Source organism: Neurospora tetrasperma (assembly GCF_000213175.1).
Source record: "Neurospora tetrasperma FGSC 2508 unplaced genomic scaffold NEUTE1scaffold_3, whole genome shotgun sequence".
Classification (NCBI taxonomy): domain Eukaryota; kingdom Fungi; phylum Ascomycota; class Sordariomycetes; order Sordariales; family Sordariaceae; genus Neurospora; species Neurospora tetrasperma.
This window is the reverse complement of record NW_009799101.1, coordinates 3420356-3445300: the sequence shown is the minus strand read 5'-3', so window position 1 is coordinate 3445300 and position 24945 is coordinate 3420356. Positions and strand designations below refer to the sequence as shown.

The following is a 24945-nucleotide window of genomic DNA, read 5'->3' as shown; positions in this document are numbered from 1 at the left end:
ATGCGGTGCGACCTGAAAAAGACCTCAGCACGTCAATACCGGCAAGTTAAACTTCATTCAAGTTTTGGGCTGATAATTCGTTTAGACGTCCCAGGTGTGTCAGCGCTTGAAACCTTGGGCTCATGACGGATGCTTTGGCTGCCCGGTCTCCGATTCCTGATGGCTTCATGACGCCTGTCACCGAACACCTCCAGCTTGCCCATGCTCCCATAGGTGTTGGATGGACCGAAACAAAGACCATCATGTCGCAAACCACAGCGCTGATTCCCATGGTGAGCGCACATTGGACCCCGTGGCCTATCTCTTAATCCCTCATTGGTATCCATTTACGCCATTGCAATCGCATGCCATCGGACAACGACCGAGATTCTCATGCAGCTATGTACATATTGCACCAAGGGTCCATAGGGCTAATGAGGAGGGGTCGGGTCCAACCACAGAGAGTCAAAATGACCAGGAATCACCAAATTCGACCCGGAATACGCAACACTACAAGGTCGATCTTCCCCCGACAAGACCGACCTTTCCTGCTTTTGGCATGGATGAATGCGAGTGTTATGCACAAGTCAGACCATGCGAGCCGCACGCTTAACGTATCCTCCCATGCCTTTGCCAACCACTTCATCGCCAAAAAGCTGCTTCTGCCAACTTTATCGCCTTGCGAGAAAGACCATCACAGCCAAGCGCGCAAAAGGGCCGGTTTGTCTCGCGGCCGCAATATCAAAATCTTTTCAATAGACCCGACAGCGAGGCGTCACCAGATGGGTAGCGTATGGTGTAGTTCAACAAATGGGCCTTTCAAGTTGGTTGCTGACTATAACAGCTCTGCCAAGAAGCGCTTGCTTCTCGCGCCTCAAGTGAAATTCGCTACCCTAGGATCGACACCTGATTCGGTTGCCTCCGAGTAACGAAGCAACATGAGGTCACAAAAGACAACTGGAAATGTGGGTTCAATGTGATCACGGACCGAAGTGAAATGGATAGGGTCCTTCGGAAGTCTCCTTCTGATATCGGGGGTCTCTGGCTCTTTCGAGATACTGACGCTTTCACACTTCGTTGGACAGGAGCAGTCGTTTCTCTGACATCCAACGCCATCCAACCGGTGCGGTAACACAAGATCCAGTTTTTTGCTTCACCGCCCTAAAATGTCGGAACGCGCTCTTATCGAAGGAGTTAGATTTGGCCAGCCCTTCAAAGCGCCTGCCGAGCGCATGGCACACTTCTGGAAATTCGCTGCTTGCTCATCAAACAAACGTAAGCCATCTGATCAGCGGTGGTCGGCGAAACAGGATTGGCAGCTTAGCCTGTCCTCAACATGGCGGGTTCGGAAGAGGCTGAGGAACACTTATCGCGCAACCTGATCGTCTGGTCCTGTCTGATCGGGCCGTCTGATCTCCCTTCGAATTTCCAAATCTGTCTTCATCATCCAAAATCTCCGGCCATGCGATGTATTCAAAATGCGGGGTCAGGTCCCATACCGGGTGTCTCGTTTCATTCTCCCGTCAAGCGAGCGTGGGGTGCCTTTTCCATCAAAGCACAACAACTGACACCATTCCTAACGTTATTCGCAGTGCTGACTGATTGGCCGCGTTGAGCTTCGGGATGACTGGTGCCCGCAATGGTTTGCGTTGTGCACCGACGCATCCATCCTTTCGCTTCAGCACAAGCAATTGGACGAATATGAACCACAACAGCAACAACACCTTCGGGATGTGGCTGTCACAGTCAGAGTCAGTCCCACGCAGACTAGCGTTGAGCAGCGGCCGGCGGCTTAGTCGTTCTTGGTATACGCGCAGCACGTAGTGGGGCGGAGAGTCACATCGCCAGTGTCCACCCCCAAAGTCAAGTGTAACGTTCATTAAACAAACGTCAATGTGTGACGGGGTCAGCCTCCACATCCAGAGCTCCTCCCAGCCAGAGGAGCCGTGGCGTGGACAAGCGAGAAGGAAGCGTACCAAAAGAGCAGTGGGTTACAACTTTCTCAAAGACGCCGCTACGGTCGCTGAACCCGAATCTGATGATGACAAGTTCCACGATCAAAGTGGACATCAGAATGGGCATCAGTTCCCTTTTGTCCGTTGGTATCCTCTTCCGTGATCCTCCCAACGCTCCTCATCGCACACTACGGCCGCGGTTGCCTATCGTGCCTCTAGTACACTATGTATAGGGGTCCACAAGAGTTTGAGCTTACATGGAGTGTACTCTGTTCTGTCGACATATGAGATGGGGTAAGATTGGTGCTTATGGGCCGAATGTAGGAAAAGCCACCAACGATAGGCTCGCTAGTGAGGCTAAAGCTGAAGATGCGGAATGTTCATGATGTTGCATGTCAGCCATACCCTCAACCCCCCCCCCCCCCTTCTGCTTTCGACGGACAGCCGCATAGGGGAATTCTTTCCGGGATGGGATGACAGACACCGACATCTCTGAATTCTAAGCTTGTGGTTCACGAAGCCCTACCCATTCCATCTATATCAGGCAAAGGATGAGCTGCAAGCCTTCTGCAGGTGACTGTCTTGTCGGCAATCCGCCTACTATGTACGTGTACGACACCCGGAAACGAGGTATCGGTAGTGAGTTGGCCTGTTACTTTTTTCTTCTTTTTTTTTCTGTTTATTTGGCGTACGGTAGGTGGGACCCTAACGCGAATCATTTGACACTCATCCTTACCTCACACGAAAATGTTCTTGGGGTATACACTAGTACCTTCCAGCTACCAGCATCAAGCTTCCGAAGCATTTTGCCCCCCCACCCCCCCTTCAAAAGAGGATGGAGATGCGGAAAAAAAAAATCGAACACCTCGCTGCAAGGTCTACGGCGAAGCTGGCGAGTGAAGGGAGTCCCTGTAGAGAGATTTTACTGCACTATGTACAACAGTAGAGTAGTCTCCTGCTCGTGCCGAGGTCCCTACAGTATTACAAAAACAAACGTAAAGGGGGGTCCTTAGATTCAACTGTGCAAAACCTGCTGATGGCGAAGGACTGACATTTCGTCACTACAATCCAAGGCTGACGCCGCGCATAACGCGGGTGTAAAGATCGAGCTTATGTCCGGATGCCCAACAGCCGCGCATCAGTATAGCATGAAGTGCTGTCAGGAGATTTATAACCACGCGCACAATCCAGGACACAAGAAACTTGAATCGTCGAAGAATGACGAAGTCGATCACTAGTTCCCAAGCCCGGTATAGGGCGTGCACGAACTCTCTCGCAAGAAACATGGGATGGTTGGCAGTGCTACGGTAGCTGTGGATAGCCTGTCTTTTACTCGCCTACAGTACTGTACCATTGCCTGCTCGCTGCAGTTGCGGTGCCCGGAGGGAGGTCAGAAATTGGCGTGGACATGATTGGATGCATTCCTGTCTGCCGCATTTCGTTCTCAAACTGAAGGGTTCAGAGTTTACCCGCCGTTGTTGAGCTCGACACCGGACAGCATCCCCTACCAGCTTCCGTTGTATTTGAAGTCCTCCGTTGTCCACCTTCTGAACAGGGCTCCTGAACAGCGAAACTCAGACTACGGTCGTTGCCTGCCTTCTTTACCGTCTTCTCAATAGGTGGAACAAATGTCCCGAGTCGTGGTTCTCTTGGCCATGCTTGGCTCATGGAATCACAGCTGATCTTTGGCTGTTATCACACAACGGTGGAAGTGCCATTGTGAGTGTGTGTGCCAGTTACAGGTGCCACAAGGACGAAGCGGCTCCATGATGGAGCCCAGCCGGTTCAGAGAAGAGGGACCCGATCCGACCTCCTCCGGTTAAGTCGGAGACCCCCCCCTGCCCCTTGACCCCCTGCGCCCCTGGATACCCTGATATTCTGAACTTCTTTCGGCCTTCTCCTGGGTCTTTGGCCCGTGAACGGCAAGAACGGTATCCCGGCGATACGTACCAGTGTGAGTCCCACTCTCATTGAGAAACTAACTCCAGAAAGACAAGTGCTCCAATCCGAAGTTCCAGCAGGCTCCGTTTCAGCTCCATTCATCCACTGGAACCAATGGGAAAAAAGATTCAATCAACGAGATCAGAATCTGCCAACAAAGCGTCTCCCACGCAGCGGGCCATGTCCCATCAACAATTGCGCGCTGGATGATGGCCAAGAGAGCTGATCTTTTGTTCCCGACCTCTTCTTCAGTGGATATCACAGAGATAGACAAAGGAGACCCCCCTCCGGTACACCTGCTGTCCTGATGAAAGCGAGTTCAAACGGCAGTGACAGCAAGAAGACAAAGCCAAGCACAAAACGTGGGAGGCTTGGCAAAGGAGCTTCAGTTTGGCAACGAAAGCTTTGCAAAGGTGCCAAGAGTCCAAGACACCCAAGACAAAGCCGTTACACCCGTGTCTGCGCGTGTGTGCGAGTGTCCGCCGCCGCCGCCTTCCCGCCGCCGCGTTCGCCGGGCTTCCCTTTGGTGTAACGGGGACGACCCCTACCTTCTTTTGCGATGGATGATCATTCTCACCCTTTGTGTTTTACATATTTCTTTGTGTGATGGTCAGCTGTGACTGACTGCCATCATGCGCTGGTCCGTTGCAACGTGTGGACGAGAAGATGGTGTGGACTTAGCCCCAGCTGACTGGATCAGAGCACATGAGCGACACTGAGCGACAGAAGCAAAATGTCAGAATGTGGGATGATAGGTAGGGGCGAGTCTCTACTTCACGTGTGGTGGTCGGTAGGTGTGCGTGTAGTTGACAGATATTGGCCGGTTTCTTATAGCTGCCTCATGTATGCGTTGCCATACCAGGCACACGAACACCCAACAAGGCCATCACAAGCTTACGCCTCCCGCCTTTTGCCCGGTTGAATACACACAAACACCGGCAAGCGAGAAGGTACTGTAGCCGATCTCGACCGCGCGGTGCGGCGGTACTCATAATTCACACCGTTTACTGCGGAGAAAGAGCCATTTTGGCCACAGAAGCGTTGAGAAAGACACAAAAAAAAAAAAAAGCGTCGTGTTGATGCCCTGACACCCAGTTTGGACATCATTGGTGTAGTTGCAGCTTGGAGGCGTATAAGGAACCTCAAAGAGCCCGGACACATGAGGCTCTCACTCGTCTTTCATCTCTCTCCCGTGCGCATTCAACTCGAGGGAACCACGGCCAGGGCTTTCAGAGAACCTCCGTGTAAGCTACCGAACCGGCGACACACCCACGCAGAACCACGGCAAAAATTCAGATCAATCTTGCTTTGAAGGGAGCTGGAGGGTCGCACACACTCAAACTCGGACACTCGCACACATACCCCAAAAACGAAAACTTTTTCATTTTGTTTTCGATCTTGCTCTGCTCCAATCCTTCCACCCGGGATCTCGAGTCTTGGGACTCGGTACCCGGACCAAGAACGGAAGGAGAAAGGTCTGGGTTTGGGGACCCCATTTTCTTTCTCGCCATTGCGCATCCCTAGCCGGCGGCCTGCCCCTGTTCAGTCCAACATTCAATTTTTCTTTTCGTGCTCGGCCCGTATTTCGTGAGCTCGGGTCTGGGTACGCTCAGCACTAGCAGCAAAAAAGGCTGTGGGCTTTCTGTGTGCGCCTCAATCCATGCGATCCAAGACCCACTCGACGTCCACTGCATTGCCCTTTTGCAGTGCAAATTCATGAGCAATTGGAGAGCAATCGCTCAGCATCATTTGGCAGCCACGCCGCCGCGCCCCACTGCCATCTCACGGACTACCAGAAATTGAGTTAGCGTGGTTGGTCCTCCTCCTCTTCCTGGCCCTTTCCGGCTTCCCTCTCGCAAAGTCTCTTTCGGTTGCAGAACCCTGGGGTCCGTAGAGGTACCTATGTACTGGTGTGCTGATGCTGAGGTGTGTAGTTACCTACGCAGCGCTGGCTTCTTTCGTGGACATCATCCCTCTGAAGAGGTACGCACCTTCAATTTCTGTCGCTTTGATCCCCTTACCACGCCTGCCTTTCCCGATCGTTCGTTCGCCCGCCTTCCCCGTTCCTTTTCGGAGCTGGTCACCCTTGTCCTGCCCGTGGTGCCCTAGTTCTAGTTGCTCGGTCCTTGTTGACCCTCTGCCGTGGATTCCACCAGCAGCATCGCGCCAGTTGCGTGTGCGCGCATCCACATCCCAACGACATCCATTTCGCGAGAGGCGGTTGACCTATTATCGGAGGCAGGGAAGGTACGGTAGTACTACATGAATCCACGATACGTACCTGTGGAGACCTGCACACCTTGCAAAAGAGCCGGGAAGGCTCCATCCATTTGGAGCAAGCCCGCTCTTGGTGTGGTACCCTATCCATCGTAACCAGTGGCATCCGTGCACGGTGGTGCACCCCCCTCCCCCACCCCCAAAATCGCAAGTCGCACCCCCATCCGCACTCCATAGCAGGCACCTGCTGGACCGTGACAGGCTCTTGCATTTATTCGATATTTCCACGATCCCTCCGTTTCGGTGCCTTCTGTTTGTTGGTCCTCGCATCCTGATATTTTTGCCTTTTCCCGCCCACCGGCCAGCTGATCGCCTTTGCGCTTTCTCTGTTTCTTTTTCTTTCTTTCACGCCTTGCCTTCCCTCCCCGACATCTGCCGAGGACCCTTTCCTTCCATCCCGTCACTGACAAGAACCTGGCAACTCTTCTAGAAGACGTTACCTTATTCTTGTTTCCCCATTCTTCGCCACGGTTCCGGCGGCTACCTCTTGGGCAACTTAGACGTCATCCACAACAACTCAGACGCAGCCTACCACTTACCCCCCCCAAAAAGTAGCCAAGCTACGTACATAGTGTACTTGCTCTTGCGTTGGCTCCGTCTCATTGCCGGCCGCAACGCAGCACGTTGATAATCAGGGGCCTTGCCTTGATACAACCACACAACCACTCAACACACACCAATCTTCAACCTGCATCCTTCCATAGATCGTTCATCATGCCTTTGCAGTCATAGCCAACCGGTCCCTAGGGGCCCAACCTAATCCGTTGCTTACGCGGAGCTTTAGGAAGACTTGACCGCAAGTCCTCAACTATCTACTGACGACCATCTTCCCGACCTCACTTACACCCCGCGAAGTCGGGAAGACCCATCCATTGACGATTGGCCATTCCCCTTCGCAGCGCTCTCCAGCACGATAACCACCACACCTCACCGTCAACACTCTTGCAAACACCTTTGAACCTACTCAACCCGCCTATCAAATACTTTGTACCGGTACCAGCACCAGTACTCGTACTCGCCTACCAAAATGGAGAACCGACGCATGTCGCGCGAACTCGCGGCATCACATGTCCTTGCGTGGACAACGTCCCAGTCCGTCATGGTGGAGCCGTCATTAGAGGAAGACTTGGAGACCGATGCGGATGAACCCCCGGATTCGACATTGCTACCCATGCCACCACACTTTGAGCGCGCTCCCGTTCGCAGGGGCAGCCCACACCAAGAGTCCATGTTGACCAAGGCTCTTCATAACCCCTCCGACTCTGACCATGCCGAGTCTGATTATCAACCACGCCGACTGGGAAGGAGACGCTCCATCACCAGCACTTTCAGCCTGGCTTCGACTGCCGACTACACCTGCGATACCGGAATCACAACCCCTCCTCGTACTACTTCACCGAGCCCACGTCGCACCGGTATCACCTTCCGACTCTCGTCCAAAGTCACTGACACGAAGCCCAGCACTGTCATGGATGAAGGACTCCAGGTAGCCCCGTTGGCTGCTGCCACGCCGGCGCCAGAGAAGAAGCGATGCATCTCTTTCGCTTGCGCGGCCAAGCCCCCAGTCAACGATCAAACATTGACGCACGCCCCGCCCACGCCAGTCAAGGAGGAAGTAAAGACTCAGGAAGCGCTCAAGAAACCGACCATCAAGTTTGCTTGTGCTCCCCATCCACAGAGAGATCAGCCTTCGCCAACTCAGCCTATCCGTCCCGCTACACCGCTCCCAACATCGGTTACCTCGCCACTCAAGGAATTGTTTGAAATGAGCCCCAAAAATCTGTCTCGCAGAAGCTCTGTGGCTACTATTTCAAAGAAGTATCTTACTGCCCAGCTCGGAGATTTGCAGAGCGAGCGTGCCCGTTTCCACGAGTTCGCGAGCGATGAGCCTCAGGAAGAAGACTGGATACGCGAGGATTTGACTTCCAAGCCTAAGCTTACCATCGACGACACGCTCAAGAAGGAGCTCGCTATTCGCAAGATCGGAAAGGAAGCTGAGGAAGAGGCCGAGCTTGAGGAAGCAATGCAGTCGGGCGAAGCGCTCGAGAATGATGAGGAGGAGGCGGGCGGCGATGAGGACGAGGAAGACGATAATGAGGACGAAGATGAGGACAGCATGGACGACGATGAGGACGACAACGAAGACGAGGACGAAGACGAAGATCTCAGCGATGGTCACTCCGTCTCTGTCTGGGATGATGCGTCTGACGGTTACAAGACCGACTCCGAGATTGGGTTCGGCGAGTCCGACGATGAGGATGACGATGACCTGGTTCTTTGGACTACTGGTGGTCTTGCCGATCTTTCATTGTCTGGTGCTACCCCTGTTTTTCGTCGGGGTTCCGTTGACGAGTCCTCTGACTCATCTGCTGGCTCAGACGGCAACAACGTTGCTCGCCGTGCTCTAAAGAGGCGCGACACGATTAGGACTCGTGACTTCCGCCCCGCTACCCCTGATTTGCCTGACAGCACAGATTTCGTTTGCGGTACCTTGGATGAGGATCGTCCCTTGGAGGCGGCTTACTTGGAGCGCATGGCTGCCCGCAAGCAGAACAAGCTCGTCTTCATTCCTCAAGACATTGATCCCAGCTTTCCCACCTCGGAGCCTGAGGATGAGGGGGAGGAGTTGTATAACAAAAGCGCTCACGGAAATGACGATAGCGAAGACGATATGTGGCAGTTGGAAGATTTACACTCGGAGCGTGGCCGCATTGGTCGTGCAAAGAAGGCTCAGAACTCGCCTAGGCGATGCCGCTCACCTCCGCCCAAGAGGCGTCTTTCTCTCTGCCCCAAGAAGTCTCGCGGCCGTAATGATCGCAACCTCTTCGACCGCTCTTCTCCCCGCAGGATGAGATCACCTCCGCCTCCTGTTTTGTCCGCAAAGTCTCCCCGTGCTTCTCCTGCTATGGGAGCCGACGGCGTTGCGTTCAAGTCACTCGCATTCAGACCGGGCCTGACATTCACCAAGTCACTGCCCAAGGGACCTGTCATGTTCCCTCACATCAACAAGCAGCAGCCTCGCAGATCCCGTGCTGGCACCATCACCCAAGACACTCACGTTCGGGGTGCCATTGACATTGTCAAGGGTTTGGAGGAGAAGCGCCAGAGGCGCAAAGAAAAGTATTATCAAAAGTATTGCACCCGGGCCCGCAAGGAGAAGGCTCAGCCCAAGAGACCTCCTCCAGGACAAGGTGCTGAGCGCATGCGTGAAGTTGGTCTAATAATGGCTGGCAAGATCGGCCAGGGCAACTATGTTCTTTCTTATTAAAACTCGCGGCAGGGGGCCGTTTATCAGCATTCACATGGCGAATTATACCCTGGGTTACAACGGCAACTGGAGAGGCATTTTTTTGATGTTTACCACGTTTGGCGGCGGCGGCTTTCTCTCGTCCGGCATTCGGTATCTACACTTTTATCCCCCGGCTCATTGATTACACCTTTTGTACCACCCGTTTCATTATAATTGCATACTCGAAGTTGCAAGCGAGCATCGGGTTGGCTTCCTGTGGGCTGTGCCTGGGCGGACATGTTCTGTATGTTCTTGTTCTTTTCTTCTTAACGTTTTTGTACATATTCTTTTTTTTTTCTCTGCCTGCGCTTGCTCTGCTTTTTCCACTTTCTACGTGGCACGCTGCGGTTTTGAGAGCGCTCGTGTTCACAATCGGACTCTCTGTAGAGGCGGAGATACGGATTTGATGGCCGGGGGTAGATATACCCTGCGGAACCTGTCTTGGAGTTTGGGACCTCTGGAGACGACGGGAGGATGGGAATGGGACGGGACGGATGGCAACGGATTGGCAATAATCCGTATCAGCGATTGTGAGCTGATATCTTGGTTGGGACATATGCAACCAAGTGCTGAGGCTGGGAAGGAAACTCGTCTATACATAACTATAGATCCTCCTACATACCTCAAACAAAGAAGTAAAATTTTCAAAACAAGCCAATGTGTTCCTTTGCTTAATTCAGTGAACCTATTTCTTCGATGAACATCTGGGATTACAGGTGAGAACAGTGACGGCGTCTTGACGGGAGATTTGTCGGATTGAGCGGGTGGCATCTGGAACCCTCCTTCTCCTGAATCTTGCATCAATGCCACCTGCATGGCTTCTTGATGCGGTTGCTACGGTCGCTTTGGCAGCTGCAGGCGGCCGTGCATGTGTGATAGTGTACTTTTTTCCCGCTGTTTTCTTTTATTTTCTTCCTTTCTTTTGGGCGGTGACGGGCCTTTGGGCGGTTGTGCCGGGGATTTTGCCCCTGAACAGGCCGTCTTGCTCCCCCCCCCCTTGACTGCCCCATGCTCGCTCAGTGCACCAGGCAAAAAGCGGGAGGAAAAAAGACAGGTCACGTGTGGATGCCTGAGTTACCAGGCCAACAATCACAAGACTATCGCAGGGGCCAGTCCAGCGCTGTCCTCGCCTGCCGTATCGTTCATGCCAGCAGTGCACTTCTGGGCTCGCGTGGGTCATTGAACCTTCTATGGACATCTTTCCTTGTAGCGTGTGCCCGACCGCCTTCAATCCGCCGCCGCCCCGTACACTTTTGTCATAGCTTCCAGCTGCTTTCGCATCGCAACATCCACGACGCCAGCAACGAAGCCTCATCAACACCCTCGCTACGATTTCGCCGGTCCCTCTTTGTGTGCCTAACACTTTACCGGCGCTTTGCACGACTACCTGTTCTTCTAGAACTCCTCGACTTTCCCGTATCATCGACAAAAGAGGTGTCCTCTAGATAATCATTTCGTCACCATGTGGTTGTGGTCTTGGTGTATGTTGTCGCATCCCTATCCCATCCATCGCCCACGTTACCTATCCAAACTTCCCGTCCTCCCTTCCTTCATCACTGTCGTGAACCATGGATATGGAAATGCATACCATGAACATGCGGACTACTGGGGATTTGGGAGGAGGTGTTCATCATGATATGGGACGAACCCGTCTGGCAACTTGCAAAGCTGACACGATGGCGCCACCAACAAACAGTCTACGATATCCTTTCCAACCTCGGCCTGCTTAACAAGCATGGCAAGCTGCTCTTTCTGGGTCTCGACAATGCCGGAAAGACCACTCTTCTACACATGCTGAAGAATGACCGCGTTGCCATTCTCCAACCTACTCTCCATCCGAGTCAGTTTAACCACCTGCAGCTGCCACCTACCACTGTTTCCCCGTCAACGCCGGGACCTTGATACCCGAGCACCTTCCGCCTTCTCCCCCTTCGCCTCGACTGTTCCCGTCCCTACTCCCGTTTCTGGCTCCATACACCGAATCGGATATGCGCGCACATGTGAGGGCGAGATGTTTAGAGAATAATTATGGCTGACATGATTTGTTGTAGCTTCGGAGGAGCTTTCCGTCGGCAACGTCAAGTTCACCACTTTCGATCTTGGCGGCCATCAACAGGGTGAGTGGATAATCTTCTCCTATTTAGGGCTTATGTCAAATCCTCTCGGGACAGTGACAAGCCGCTCTACTGCTGCGGTCTCGACTAATGAATAACGTATCTACAGCCCGTCGTCTTTGGAAGGATTACTTCCCCGAAGTAAACGGTATCGTTTTCCTCGTGGACGCCAAGGACCACGAGCGTCTCCCCGAGGCCAAGGCCGAGATCGACGCGCTCCTCTCGATGGAGGAGTTGGCCAAGGTTCCCTTCGTTGTGCTGGGCAACAAGATTGACCACCCCGAGGCCGTCTCTGAGGACGAGCTCAGGCAGAGACTCGGGCTCTGGCAAACGACTGGCAAGGGCAGGGTTCCTCTCGAGGGCATCCGCCCCATCGAGGTGTTTATGTGCTCTGTGGTTATGAGACAGGGATACGGAGAGGCTATCAGGTGGTTGTCCCAGTACGTTTAAGGGGTCTGATGAAATGAGGAGCAGCACAGGATGGTTGTCAGGTAATAACATTTTGTAATATGATACGATGATGACAATGAAGGAACTGGAGGGTCTCGCGATATCAAAAATTGACGGCCGCATTTTCACAATGAACAGATACGTACGAGGCTTATCAAACACAAATGGGACGTTGGAGGGACTAGTGTACGTTTGACGACTGCCGTTATCTGGCTCTAACGGTATACAGGTTATCTTTTGCTCTCCGTCAGATTCCGGTATAGCTTGTTCTATTCCCTTAGTAACACGGTGTCTAGGTAACTAGCCCGGCCCGAGTTTGAGCGGTCATTCTAGCAATCTGTGGAATTATTGTACGGATGAACGTGAACATCTCCAACAAAGCCTAGTCTAGTTCTCGAATGACAAGGATTCGTTCCGGAGTGATTCCCCAGTAAAAACACGTGTATGCCATCATTTGTTGGGCTGGAACGCATGTGCAGAAGAGACACTAGGTACACTACGTAGCCCGGCAAGAGCCCCGTCCTCGGCTTCGCCCGCCCACTAAACATGTACATAGTACACTATTCCGGGCGAGGGTCGACCGACGTCATCCAACAATCTGCCACCCGACCCGCGCAACTCCAACGCTTCCGGCACTAAGACTGACATCAAGAACGATCAAGCACCGACCATTGCGCCAGCAACCAGCGTTGTATCCCGATCACCTTGAACAATTATTCCCTTTGTAACCCCCTTATCGTCAAATCCCTCTTTCAGTCCGTGTCACCTCGCTGTCCAGCCATTCCCTGTGGCTTGTTTCAGGGTGGATCAGTCAGAAGATCAAAAAGCCAGAAGGCTTCGGTCATCATCAGCTACATATACAGGACCAAGACGCCGAAGATTCCACTTCGCATGCTTCCCTGGCCATCAGGCGATATCATTTAGTGACGACGTCGACGATCCTTAAAGCATCTGCCAAGCGTTTATTGTGCTTGGATTCCTGTCCCTTTTTCCCTACAGTTCGCAATCTCGTTTGCGACTTGCTGTTTTTGATTACGCAACAACTCGAACAGAACGAAAAGCCTCCTGTCTTAGTATCGCAACTGCCTGGGCTTGTCCGAGCTACCTACATCTATCTGTTCCAGCTACTTGAGCCATTATACCTGAAATATCGCGGAAAGAAAAGCATCACCTCCCGTGTCATGGCCGACGACACAGACAACCCACCAAACATCCAAATACCAGCAAAGTCGTATGGCTTCCCGCCAGAAGCCTTTGACCTTAGACGGCTTCCCGACTATGATACCAATTTTCTACCCGCTCACGACCTTGAAGCTTTTATCCAAGCCCTCGCGGCGCCCGACTTCGTCCAATCACCAGACGATGCATCATCTATGCGTCTCAACAGCCCAGGTCTTCACAGCCCCAGCAGTCTAGACATTACCAAGGATGACTACGATCATTCCGAAGCGCGCGCAGCCCTTGCCTCCGTTGTCGATGTAGCTGCTCCTGGAGGAGGTAATAACCACCATCGCCGCACCAGCACGGGTACCTTCTTCAGCGCGCACAACGATTGGGCGCCGGTGAGTGAAAAGGTGATCAAAACCGATAGAGACGAGAAGCGCAACAAGCGCGGCAAGGATCGCAAAAACAAGAAGCCGCGCAAGGGCGTGGCGCCCCTGCGCACTCTGGTCGGGACCCGGTCAAAGGACGAGACCCGAGAGGGCTACCTGTATAGCCTGCTAAAGTGGCCCTTCTTACTATTTGTTAGTTTTTGGATCGTTGGACTGGGCATGGCCTACCTCGCCACCCGCTTTTACATCTACTTCTACGAGCAGTTCGTCGCATGGCGTGGGAGGCGGGAGCAGCTGCGGCGGGCGATGCGAGCGACGGGTAACTACAAGGACTGGGTGGCGGCGGCGCGGAACATGGACGACTTCTTTGGGAACCAGCGGTGGAAGGAGGAGAACGATTTTGCCTACTACGACAGCAAGACTGTGAGGAGGGTGTGGGATCAAATGAGGAGGTGCAGGGAAAAGGCGGAGGAGGTTGAGAGGGAGCTGGAGAGCGAAAGCCAGAACAGCGATAGTGGCGTTGCATCTGGCGAAGAGACCAGCAACACCAAGGCTGGCGGCGGCAACAATGGCAATGACAAGAAAACGCAGCCGGTAGAGGATCTGAAGGCGCTCATTGAGGCCTGTGTCAAGAATAACTTTGTGGGTATCGAGAACCCGCGGCTATATAGTCAGACGTACTATGGGACCAAGAACCTGGTGCAGAACTACGTTGATGAAGGTGAGCTGAGACACTCCGCAATAGAGATTGCGCCCGGGCATCTGCTTACTTGAGGAACAAACAGTGGAACGAAGCATCAAGTTCTTGATCGACACTAAGCAGTTGACCAAGGAGCAGAAAAGGGTCATGTTCAAGGGTATCTGCGCCAACTACGGCCGAACAGCTCTTTGCCTCTCCGGCGGCGCAACGTTTGCCTACTATCACTTCGGTGTCGTCAAGGCCCTGCTCGAAGTGGACTATCTCCCCGACATCATCACCGGAACCAGCGGCGGCGCCCTCGTGGCTGCCCTCGTAGCAACCCGCACCAACGACGAACTCAAGGAACTCCTCAACCCAGCCCTGGCCCACAAAATCACCGCCTGCCGCGAGCCCTTTACCGTCTGGTTCTGGCGCTGGTGGAAGACGGGCGCGCGCTTCGACTCGGTCGATTGGGCCAAGCAATGTGCCTGGTGGTGTCACGGCAGCCTGACCTTTCGCGAAGCCTACGAGCGCACCGGTCGCATCCTCAACGTCTCGTGCGTGCCTTCCGACCCTCACTCCCCCACCATCCTCTGCAACTACCTCACCTCGCCGGACTGCGTCATCTGGTCGGCCGTCCTCGCCTCCGCCGCCGTCCCGGGTATTCTCAACCCGGTAGTCCTAATGATGAAAAACCGGGACGGATCCCTCGAACCCTACTCCTTTGGACACAAATGGAAGGACGGCAGCCTGCGGACCGACATCCCCATCAAGTCTTTGAACCTACACTTCAACGTCAACTTCTCCATCGTCTCGCAGGTGAACCCGCACATCAACCTCTTCTTCTTCTCCTCGCGCGGATCCGTCGGCCAGCCCGTAACCCACCGCAAAGGCCGCGGCTGGCGCGGCGGCTACCTCGGCTCCGCTACCGAGCAGTACATCAAGCTCGACCTGACCAAGTGGCTGCGCGTGCTACGCCAGTTGGAACTCCTCCCGCGCCCGCTGGGTCAGGACTGGAGCCAGCTGTGGCTGCAGACGTTCGGTGGAACAGTGACTATCTGGCCCAAGAGCATCTTCAGCGACTTTTTGAAGATCCTCAGCGATCCGGACCCGCCGAGGTTGGCGAGAATGATCCACGAGGGCCAGCAGAGCGCGTTCCCCAAGGTCAAGTTTATTGCAAACAGACTCAAAATTGAAAGGCTGGTGGAGCGCGGAAGGAGGGAGACGAGGGATCGGAGGAACGCCGCGAACGCCTTTACTGCTACGGGCAATGATGAGGGGAGTTATGCTTCTAGTAGCATTGTTGATGCGATGGGTGGTAAACATCCTCTTGCGCCGAGCAGCTCGGGTGGGGCGGGTGATAGGAGGGGAAGCATTGAGAGTATCTTGAGTGAGGATGATTTGAGGAGTTTGTTGATCAAGGGGCGGGAAGGGGTGCATACGAGTGGGGGAAGCAGTACGGGTACGGAGGATGAGTTGACCATGACGGAGTTGGAGGGGGAGGACGACGGAGGAACGAGTAGGGTGAGTGAGGGGGGAAGTAGAAATAGGTACTTTGAGGGAGCTCTGGAGGAGGAGGATGGGGCGTTGGAGGTGGCTGCTTCTGATCATTCGAGAACTTAACCTAGTAGGTGGTCATTGACCTGATACTCTGGTGGAGTTGAACTGGAAGTGAAAGTGGTTTAGAGTTGTAAACAGCCGGGAATGCATTAGAGCGAGTCTTGTATCATTACTGCACATACTCATATCAACATATCTTAGACAGAACGCATATTACGGCAGAAGCATTGCATCAAATCACGATTCTTGACAAATGATACGTTGTTATTGCCTGCGTCTTCATGCCAATTTATTCCTATAATACCAGTAATCATAATCATCCACCAAACCCACCCGATGAACAACCATACAAGACTGTCAACAGACTGTCTCATCAACTCTGCACTCGCGGCCACCAGCTCACTCGCCCATATTCGGCGCCTCACTAGTACCACCATCGAACACCTCACTCGCTCATAAACTCCGCTCCGACATGATCGTAGGCAACACCGTGTTTCGACCATCCTCGCGCCGCTCAGCTCTCGAGCCAGGCCTACTGAAGATGGTAGAAACAAAGCTTTTCCGTTTCTTCGGCTGTTGATGCTGCTGTTGAGGATCTGGGTTGTTAGCTTTGGCAAGTCTACTAGTAGTAGGAGCCGAAGGATAGCCAAAGTTCCCCTGCGTCTCTGTCGTTGGTAAATTCCCCCCACTTCGTTGTGGTGAGCAGTGGGAGCTCAATCGTTCGGGAACGGGGAGAAGAGAATCCTCTGCGCTGGTTGGTGGTGTGAGTTGTCCATGTCGTTGACGATGGCTGTCGTGGCTACGGGTTTGAGCTTTGGTTTGAGTTTGTTGGGTACGACAGAGGTCTGCTGGCTCTGGTTCGGGGGCGGTGGTTGCTTGTCTGAAATTGGCTAGGGATTTCTGCTTCGTCTGTTAGCATTATGTTCTATATCCTTCGTCCGACTTTGAAGGGGTTGAATAGGTAAATACTACCTTCACATCAAGCTTCAACCTTCCCCTTGACTTCTTCGACAACAAAATACTCCCCCTCTCTTCAGCACCTGCTCCTGGTGTAATGGTTTTCGACAATGGCACTCCGTCGCTACCAGCGCTCCCGAAAACAATCCCTTTCTCAGCCATCTCCATCTCCCCACTCACCGTCATCCCGCCGTTCGCCAAACAATCCTCCGCCACAGGGATGAACTTCAACAGTCCCCTCGCCGGACTTACCCCGATCGCCTCCTCCATATGCTTCTGAATCAGCGCCGCATTCCGCTTATTCGTGGTCGACTGCAGATGGCTCGGTAAGGTCGAAACGGAAATCACATACGCCGGGTCAAATGTACCGCCGAATAACATGCAGGCGCCGTGGTGGAGGGTGACGACGATAGAGGACACTGGGCGCTTGTACCGGGAGGAGAGGTGATATGTAAGCTCCGTTATGAATGTGAACTCGTCGCTTATCTGGGTGGTGTCGGACGTAGGTGGATCAATCAGTCAGTCAACTAGGGAGAGAAGAAGGCGGGAAAAGAAGAAGTGTAAAGCACAACAGGGTCGATGCAGACACTGGGAAGACTTACAATCACATTCGTCTTAACCTCCGCCATAACCAGGGCATCACCGCGTATCCGCTCCTTGGCCGGACTAACCTCGTTAACAGAAAAAGCGCTCTCCCAAAAGTTGAGAGTACTCTTTTGCCTGTTGAGTACCGCCACTGATGTCTGCTTTGAGGATGAGCATGATGAACTCGACAGTTTCTGCTCTGAATGCTTGGGCCCAGTCGCGACGGTGACGTCTCCGGAAGGTGGTCGCTTGATGTCTCGCATGATCCGGTTAATATTCTGATCCTGGTCCTGGTTCTGGTTTGTGTTGATGTTGCCATTTTTATTGTCCCCGATAGGAGTGACTTTCGAGGGCCGTATTTTGACGGTATCGCAGTCCGAACTGGTGGAACCTGGTACCTGCTGGGCCTTGTGTTCGGAGAAGGACATCTTGTTTTTGCTTCTGTTGATGTCCTTTGAGGGGACTGGTGGCGGTGGGCTGTCGTTACTGGGGCCGGTGCTCGTCTGAGGCCGTTGGACGGCAGCCGTGGGACAAGTCGGTTGGTAGGCCATTGTTGAGGGAGGTGGTGAAGAATTGGGGGGATCTTAACAGTTCTCTCAAGTGGTGAACATGTAAGAGTGTTGTAGTGTTGTTGTAATCGATGTTGAAACACGAGCCCCGACTGGATAAAGTAAGTGATGGATAGGTGCACTTGCTCGTCAGAGGTCTGACTTGTGAATAGCTTCGTTCCTCCCCACTCTCTTTAGAGTTTGCATGTCCTTCCAAAGATTAGCCGTCTGCTGAGCCGTCGGGTCAAGCTAATCACTAAGCAATAGTGCAAATTGATAGCTGGTAAGATAATGAAACGATGGAAGATGCGTAGCAAAATTGGGACGGTGAAGAAAACGAGTTATCAGATATTGCCAACAAAGAGTATAATCCACGAGGGTGTGTGGCACCACCGCCACTCGAGAGATTAAGGGTGCAGAATGTAGGCAACGGAAGAGACAAACAAACAGGAGGGGAGGGGTAGGCGTAACCTCCCTTCTCGTTCTGCTCCTTCCCTATACGTTCCAATTCAGTTGGTTGTGTGGTCGAAGTGGAAGCTACCACCCGTTGTACTAGTTGGGTATCAACATGGGAAGGGTCCGATCGCCGGGAGAAACAAAAAGTGAGTTTACGTACAAGACAGGGCTTAGACTTGAACGTGAGACAACCTCGAGACATACGAGTGAGGTTGAAGGGAAGAACTGGAAGAAGGAAGTGAGAAAAGAAAGCGAGACAAGAAGGGGAGGATAACTTTCAAGGAAGGGACATTGGATTGAATCGATTGGAAAGATCTTTTTCTCCAAAGGACGGAGTGGTTGTGAGTGACCAGACCATATAACTTGCGCTTTTTGACATCCTCTCTCCATCCGTCCACACATAAAACCGATCTAATACACCGGTACCGTGACTGATGAAACCCATCCATCCATGTTTGTACTTCGCATCATAAAGGGCGTATTGAGAAACGAGAAAAAAAAAGAAAAGCAAGCAGAATTTACTGCAGGCAAGCCGGCAACCAAGCGCATGATCAGGTGTACCTACCTCGCCCCTCATCCGACTGGACAATGGTCGACGAACGGCTATGTAGGTATGGTGGGCGGTTGTCGTGCCGTGGGTCATCGATATCCGCAACAGTCATAAGTCAAGCAGTATCAGTCAATCAAGTTGTGCAGTTGTTCCCCAGGCCAGGAGCTGCGTTATTCTCAGTTAGATATAATATGGCCCACTCGGTGTCCAAAAAAAAAAAAAAAAAAAAAAAAAAAAAAAAAAAAAAGGCAAAACGGGTCACTGCATTCTGGCATCAATCAAACCAGGTTGAGATTGCAAGTAACTCCCGCAGGCCCCCTTTGCGCTGTGCAACAACCCGGTAGTAGCTGACAAGTTTACGGGGGATTCAACGGCTCAAACGGTCCAAATGCATCCCTTCCGAGCTTTTCTTGAGAGCTTGCCCCCAAGACAAGACAAGGCGCTTTATCACGAGTGTCAGTGCGTGTTTCTCTTTTCCCTCATCTCTTCCTCTCCTTCCAGTTTGAAGCGCGGCCGGTCAAGCGAGCCGCCCGAGAACCGAAACAGCACTGGGCAAGACAAAAAAATCAAAGATAAGACATGCAGTACGCACGAGGGACAGGACACACTACCTAGACCCATTAGACACATTACTGCAAGGGAGAAACGTGCAGTGCATTGATACAAATAGATTGAATCTTGCGGCCTTGCCCGACCGAGTCGGCTTATAAGAAGGATAAAGGGGTATGACACACAAGTAGCGGAGATGGGACGGTCAATATCGAGAAGCATATAAGGATAAGACAAGTTATGGGAACCCCCACGACGACGGGTAAGGAGGGTTGTGGAATATTGCGAGAACGTTGTGTGCGCCGAGGCGATAACCAGGCAATGGTTGTGACATGGCAGGTAGAATATGCTTTTCCTTTTCGCATCCGTAATCTTCATCATTAGGCCTGCAATCAGGACAACACAAACACAAAAATTGGTGATGAAAACAACTATACCAACTTACTCTGCCTATACTGAACAGTAAACCATCTCACCTTTTCCCTTCATTAATCCATGATCCCTAACGAACCAGTCCGCCAACCACAGCTCCCAATTCACCAAACAGGATATTCTTGAAAATCGTCTCCCCCATCCCCTCCCCCCAGTGGCCCGCCGCCTTCAACTTCTCCTTCCAAGCCTTTTTCTGCGTCTCGTGCAGCTCATCCCACTCCTTCGGTGTCGGCGCGGTGCTATCCACCTCGGCGTCATGTCCACTAACCTGGACGATTCCGTCTTTGGCTCCGACGTTTAAAACCAATTTCTTGGCCTGTCCATCCTGCACCTTGAGGTCTTTATCCGCCAGCAGCGAAGCCAAGAAGCCGTGCACGCCGTCAGGATTGAGTGATTCCGAGTTCGCGTAGTTGGCATTGCCAACCACACCCTGGCCGGCGCCGTAACGGGGATTTTGCTGCCAGCTGACAGGAGCGAACCTCCTGGCCCCGATCATGGGGCTGGAGTAGCCCTTGATTTCGAGGAAGCTTTGGACAAAGACACCAATGAAGAGAGTGATCAGGGCCGTGAAGAAGAGGAGACCCTTGGGTGAGGGGGCTTGACTCTTCAGGGCCAGGACGTAGCGGGCGGCACGGGGAGCGCCGCCGCGGCGGGTTTGGGCCGTCTTGTCGACGAACTTTTTGAGCGGGAGGGAGTGCACGATGCAGGAATTGCCGACGGAGCCGATGGAGGCCAGCTTGACGTACTCGGGACGGACGGATCCCTTCTTTGCGACGGCTTTTTCGTCCGAGTTAGAGTCGGCGGGCGGAACGACGTAGGAAAAGGCCACGCCGGAAATGGGACCGTTGTGAACGTTCTTGAAGGTAGTGACCTTGAAAAGATTGACAATGAGGTTGATGTCGGCAACCGACTGATGGTCTAGGGTGTAGATAGTGATCGAGCTGTCCTGACCAGTAACGGCGATGACGAACTGCGCGTCGCCCTGCTTGGCGGTTGGCGAGGCAGGACGAGAAAGATTGCGGACAGCCAGGCCGGTAGCACGTGTGACAGAACTTGGCAATTTCGCAGAAATGCATAGTCTTGCTTTGGGCTCCTCCACCTTTCTAGCCACGACCGTCTCGTCCGCGGTTCCCTTGGCGCCCTCATCGGTGGTGACCGTACCGTCCGCGCTACCGTTACCCTTCTTAGCTTCTTCCTCCTCCTTCTCTTTGAGCTTGTTGTGAATTTTGTCGTTCTTGGGCATGCGGAATCCGTGTAGAACCACGCCACCGCCCTTGGGAAGGTTGGCAACGGCGAGGAGGAAGTCCGGGGTCAGATAGCGCACCGATCGGAACGAGGGCCTAGCGTTTCCGGTGACGGCCGCTTCGTCTGGCATGGTGAAGACCAGCTTGGGCCCTTCCGAGATGCCCTTTCCAATGTTCATGGTGCGCATTTCGTACTCGTCGCAGTAAGCGAGCTGGTAGCTATCGTCACCAGTCTGGATGATATCAATGTCCACAGCCTCCTTCACCAGCTCAAGGTTACCCCTGAGCTTGGGAGTGGCAGCGCCCATGTTGGGAACATCGAAGAGAGCAATTTCTGGCTCTTTGGAGAACCCCGTGGCGACAGCACCGACCTGAGCGGACCCGGGGAAAGGCGCGGACAACCTCAGCACTCTCTGGTATGTGTCCTTCTCCGTTGTTGCGAACAGCGAAGTGCGCGAGAGCTCGGTGATCTTGGGCTTCTCAGACAAAGCTTTGGCTTTGGATGGCTGGTCCAAGCTGAAAACGCGGAAGTGTTCGTTTTTGCCCTTGGCGATGTCGTCGGCGCTCGAATTAACACCAGCGTACAGCAGGATCGAGTCCTTATTCCGGGGACCGACGGCGAGAGTTGCGACACTGTCCTCGTCGCGACTGAGTTCGATCTCGGATACAATATCGAGGGTGTCGGGGCGTGATGCGTCGATGGCAGTGATCTTGTTCCCTACACCATGGTTACCTGGCCCACCGCCACCGGCTACGATAAGCCGGTTCGCATCTTCAGGGTCGAACTCGAGGGAGTAAAGGGAATACGAGGTGCGCAGTTCCGCAGACGGGATCGGGACCATCGTATGTATATCGGCTGGGTGTTGAGATAGTGTCGAATTCGGTCGTGTGTTTCAAGTTGCGTTTGTACCCGTTGGTTGGGTGGGAATGGGGATTAAAATTATAGGTAACTAGGATTTATGTCGAGTTCAGTTCAGCTGAGGCGGACAAAAAGCGATGATGATGATTGTGTTGTCAAGGAGTAAGAAGACAACGTCAGAGTTACCTTGATTCAATTGGTTGCATGCCTGTGATGCGGTCTAGTCTAATAGGCTAAACAAAATATGCTCATCACCCTGGGGATCTCATGTGGGGCCAGCTTAGTGGACGTCTTAATGCTACAGATGGCATATTCGCAGCGCATTTAGCACACTGAAAGATGCGCCTGCGACGTCATATGTCTTCGTTGGAATTGCTAGATCATTGGGTGCCGCCAGGAAAGAAGACCTCGAAAGTGGAAAGGTTAGAGCTCAGTCTGCAAACATGGGGGAGAAGTCCGGTGCGGGGTTTGCCAGTGAGGAGCTTCAGGTTACCACCACGGCAATGATAAGGTAGGGAACGCTGTGAAACAGCATCATCAAGAATACAGAATATATTGTGTACAGGGGTTGAATCTATCATCCTATCACCCTAGTGCAGGTAACTAATTGAATAACGCTGTGATGAGATAGTTTGGATACGCTCAAATTCATGACATGTCAACTGATATAGCCCTTCATGCCGCCAGGTTTACATGGATACTCTTGACGTTGCAATAAGGTGCCAGACCTGCCTCTCCCAACTCCCTCCCAATACCGGACTGCTTCACGCCTCCAAATGGAATCCTAAAGTCTGAATCGTTGCTGCTGTTGACCCAGACCATGCCGGCCTCGATCTCTCGCGCCACTCTGTGTGCCCTGGTCAGGTCCTTGGTGAACAGAGCCGCTCCCAGGCCATACATGCTGTCGTTGGCCAGCGTTAACGCCTCCTCCTCCGTCTTGAACGTGGTAATGGCCACGCAGGGCCCAAAGATCTCCTCCCTGAAGATCTTCATGGTCGGCTTGACGTTGGTGAAGACGGTCGGCGCCACAAAGAAACCCTTACCGTTCTGCGGAGCCGGCTCACCCCCCATCATCACCGTGGCACCCTCTTCCTTTCCGACATTGATATAGCCCAGAACACGCTCATACTGCGCTTTGGTGACCTGAGGTCCGTGGAACGTGCTCTCCTCGAAGGGGTCGCCGAGTACCGAAACCTCCTGGACCTTGGCCTTGAATTTCTCGACGAACTCGTCGTAGATCTTCTCGTGCACGAGAATGCGTGAAGTGGCTGTGCAGATTTGGCCCTGGTTGCTCATGATGCCGATGTGTGACCATGTCGCCGCCAGCTCAAGGTCGGCATCCTCAAACACGATCAACGGTGACTTGCCGCCGGTCTCCAGGGTGATGTTCTTCATGGTATAGGAAGCCATCTTCATAATCTCCTTGCCCGTAGTGGTGCTGCCGGTAAAGGCAATCTTATCCACCTGAGGATGTTGCACAAGTGCGGCACCCGCTTCCCTGCCGTGTCCGTTGATAATATTGATCACACCGGGAGGGAAGCCGGCCTCCTTGATGAGCTTAGCCAAGTACAACACGGACAGGGGAGTCTGCTCGGCCAGCTTGAGGACAACGGTGTTGCCGCAGCAGAGAGCTGGCCCCAGCTTCCAGGCCGCCATATCTAGCGGGTAGTTCCAGGGGATGATCTGGCCACATACGCCGAGAGGCTCCTTGACCGTGTAGGCAAACTTGGCGGGGCCAACGTCAATCACTTGGCCAAAGTTCTTGTCCGCATAGCCGGCATAGTACCTGAGGACGTTGATCACTTCGGGCACGTTCTCGTTAAGGGCTGTCTGATACGGCTTGCCGTTGTCCAGGCACTCGATGGTGGCTAGGATTTCGGCATTCTCGGCCACTAGGTCGGCCAGCTTGCGCATCAGGGCGCCGCGCTCAGTGCCGGATAGCGACTTCCATGATTCGTGCCTAAAGGCCTTGCGGGCTGCTGATACTGCGGCGTCAACATCCTCGGCGGTTGCGGCGTATACCGAGCAGATCTCCTCTTCGGTACTGGGGATGATCGTTAGTACCCGTAGTCAAGTGAGTGATATGGGATTTGAGACATACGTTGGGTTGATGGAAATCAACTTCTGCTCATTGGCACTTTTGACAAACTCGTTGTTGATGAACAAGCCCAGTGGCTGCATCCACTTCTTGCCGTTGGGGGCCGTAAGCTCAACTTCCATGTTGGGCTTTATGATGTTAGTGAAGAAAGGCGAAGATGATGAGAAGGTTCGTAAAGAGAGCTGGACGTGATAGACTTGTCTTCCTTTGGTCTTATACAAGTGCCTCCATAGGGGAACAGAGCCCGGCCAACTTGGGCGGAGGAAGAGGTTCATCTTATACGTAACCCGAGTTTCCTCCTTTTGCTACTACCGTTCGGCTTCAACCCCTCACCTCAGCTTCTTCGTCGACGAGTGATGAGGCGGGGGAGGGGACGTGCAGTGTTACACTGTCGTCACTGCACTTCCTTCCCAGTTGAAGCAGTGACATTGTCGCCAAGTCGGATCTCTTGGAGGATCTGAACCACCCCGACCCGGGTCAATACATCTTATCGTGAGTGCGGAGCGCAGATCAAGCGGGCCAATAGCAATGAAGTGGTATCTTGTGCCGTGGACTTCTTTCCCTCTTTGAGCTAAGACAGTAAACAGGGTCTATCCATTCCATGCTGCTCTATGTAGTAGTGATATGTACAGAAGAATTATGTTTATTGAATAACATAAGTGTCTCCCGTTCTACACTACCTATTTACTATTTTGGCTTTCCGTCTTGGCGATTTAATGCTCCTTCATCAGCAGTGTCCCTGTTGAAACTGGAGGATTCCATACCTTAGCTAAAGGCAACTCCTAAATAACACAGAAGACGGAAAGATGGAAACGAAGCTATTTCCAACTAGAAACAAACGAAGGATGAGTCAAGATGGTTCACATGGAA

At 53.0% G+C, this 24945-nt stretch overlaps 9 protein-coding genes across 9 annotated transcripts; 4 read left to right on the top strand and 5 right to left on the bottom strand.

Annotated features, from left to right (window-relative positions):
* Window positions 1-449: 449 nt before the first annotated feature.
* On the top strand, window positions 450-889 carry NEUTE1DRAFT_100965 (uncharacterized protein; the record flags this gene model as incomplete). Its single annotated transcript, XM_009852851.1, has 2 exons — window positions 450-770; window positions 824-889. 2 exons carry the CDS (start codon window positions 450-452, stop codon window positions 887-889), a joined length of 387 nt encoding a protein of 128 aa, XP_009851153.1.
* Window positions 890-5657: 4768 nt separating this feature from the next.
* NEUTE1DRAFT_100964 (uncharacterized protein) lies at window positions 5658-6755 on the bottom strand (the record flags this gene model as incomplete). The annotated part of the gene is made up of 4 exons (XM_009852850.1): window positions 5658-5725; window positions 5897-5980; window positions 6173-6235; window positions 6740-6755. 4 exons carry the CDS (start codon window positions 6753-6755, stop codon window positions 5658-5660), a joined length of 231 nt encoding a protein of 76 aa, XP_009851152.1.
* A 424-nt stretch (window positions 6756-7179) lies between these two features.
* Window positions 7180-9420, top strand: NEUTE1DRAFT_82277 (uncharacterized protein; the record flags this gene model as incomplete). The annotated part of the gene is made up of 1 exon (XM_009852849.1): window positions 7180-9420. The coding sequence occupies one exon, from the start codon at window positions 7180-7182 to the stop codon at window positions 9418-9420; it is 2241 nt and encodes a 746-aa protein (XP_009851151.1).
* Window positions 9421-9504: 84 nt separating this feature from the next.
* On the bottom strand, window positions 9505-9775 carry NEUTE1DRAFT_117050 (uncharacterized protein; the record flags this gene model as incomplete). The annotated part of the gene is made up of 1 exon (XM_009852848.1): window positions 9505-9775. The coding sequence occupies one exon, from the start codon at window positions 9678-9680 to the stop codon at window positions 9510-9512; it is 171 nt and encodes a 56-aa protein (XP_009851150.1).
* Window positions 9776-10681: 906 nt separating this feature from the next.
* Window positions 10682-12149, top strand: NEUTE1DRAFT_117049 (uncharacterized protein; the record flags this gene model as incomplete). The annotated part of the gene is made up of 4 exons (XM_009852847.1): window positions 10682-10922; window positions 11138-11281; window positions 11493-11558; window positions 11665-12149. 4 exons carry the CDS (start codon window positions 10904-10906, stop codon window positions 12003-12005), a joined length of 570 nt encoding a protein of 189 aa, XP_009851149.1.
* A 1037-nt stretch (window positions 12150-13186) lies between these two features.
* On the top strand, window positions 13187-16016 carry NEUTE1DRAFT_82270 (uncharacterized protein; the record flags this gene model as incomplete). The annotated part of the gene is made up of 3 exons (XM_009852846.1): window positions 13187-14032; window positions 14111-14279; window positions 14344-16016. 3 exons carry the CDS (start codon window positions 13187-13189, stop codon window positions 15858-15860), a joined length of 2532 nt encoding a protein of 843 aa, XP_009851148.1.
* Window positions 16017-16510: 494 nt separating this feature from the next.
* Window positions 16511-17890, bottom strand: NEUTE1DRAFT_100959 (uncharacterized protein; the record flags this gene model as incomplete). Its single annotated transcript, XM_009852845.1, has 3 exons — window positions 16511-16687; window positions 17007-17240; window positions 17357-17890. The coding sequence occupies 3 exons, from the start codon at window positions 17888-17890 to the stop codon at window positions 16511-16513; spliced, it is 945 nt and encodes a 314-aa protein (XP_009851147.1).
* A 2044-nt stretch (window positions 17891-19934) lies between these two features.
* NEUTE1DRAFT_82267 (uncharacterized protein) lies at window positions 19935-21960 on the bottom strand (the record flags this gene model as incomplete). The annotated part of the gene is made up of 2 exons (XM_009852844.1): window positions 19935-20957; window positions 21048-21960. The coding sequence occupies 2 exons, from the start codon at window positions 21958-21960 to the stop codon at window positions 19945-19947; spliced, it is 1926 nt and encodes a 641-aa protein (XP_009851146.1).
* Window positions 21961-22652: 692 nt separating this feature from the next.
* On the bottom strand, window positions 22653-24197 carry NEUTE1DRAFT_42209 (aldehyde dehydrogenase; the record flags this gene model as incomplete). The annotated part of the gene is made up of 2 exons (XM_009851993.1): window positions 22653-24021; window positions 24079-24197. The coding sequence occupies 2 exons, from the start codon at window positions 24195-24197 to the stop codon at window positions 22653-22655; spliced, it is 1488 nt and encodes a 495-aa protein (XP_009850295.1).
* Window positions 24198-24945: the final 748 nt, after the last annotated feature.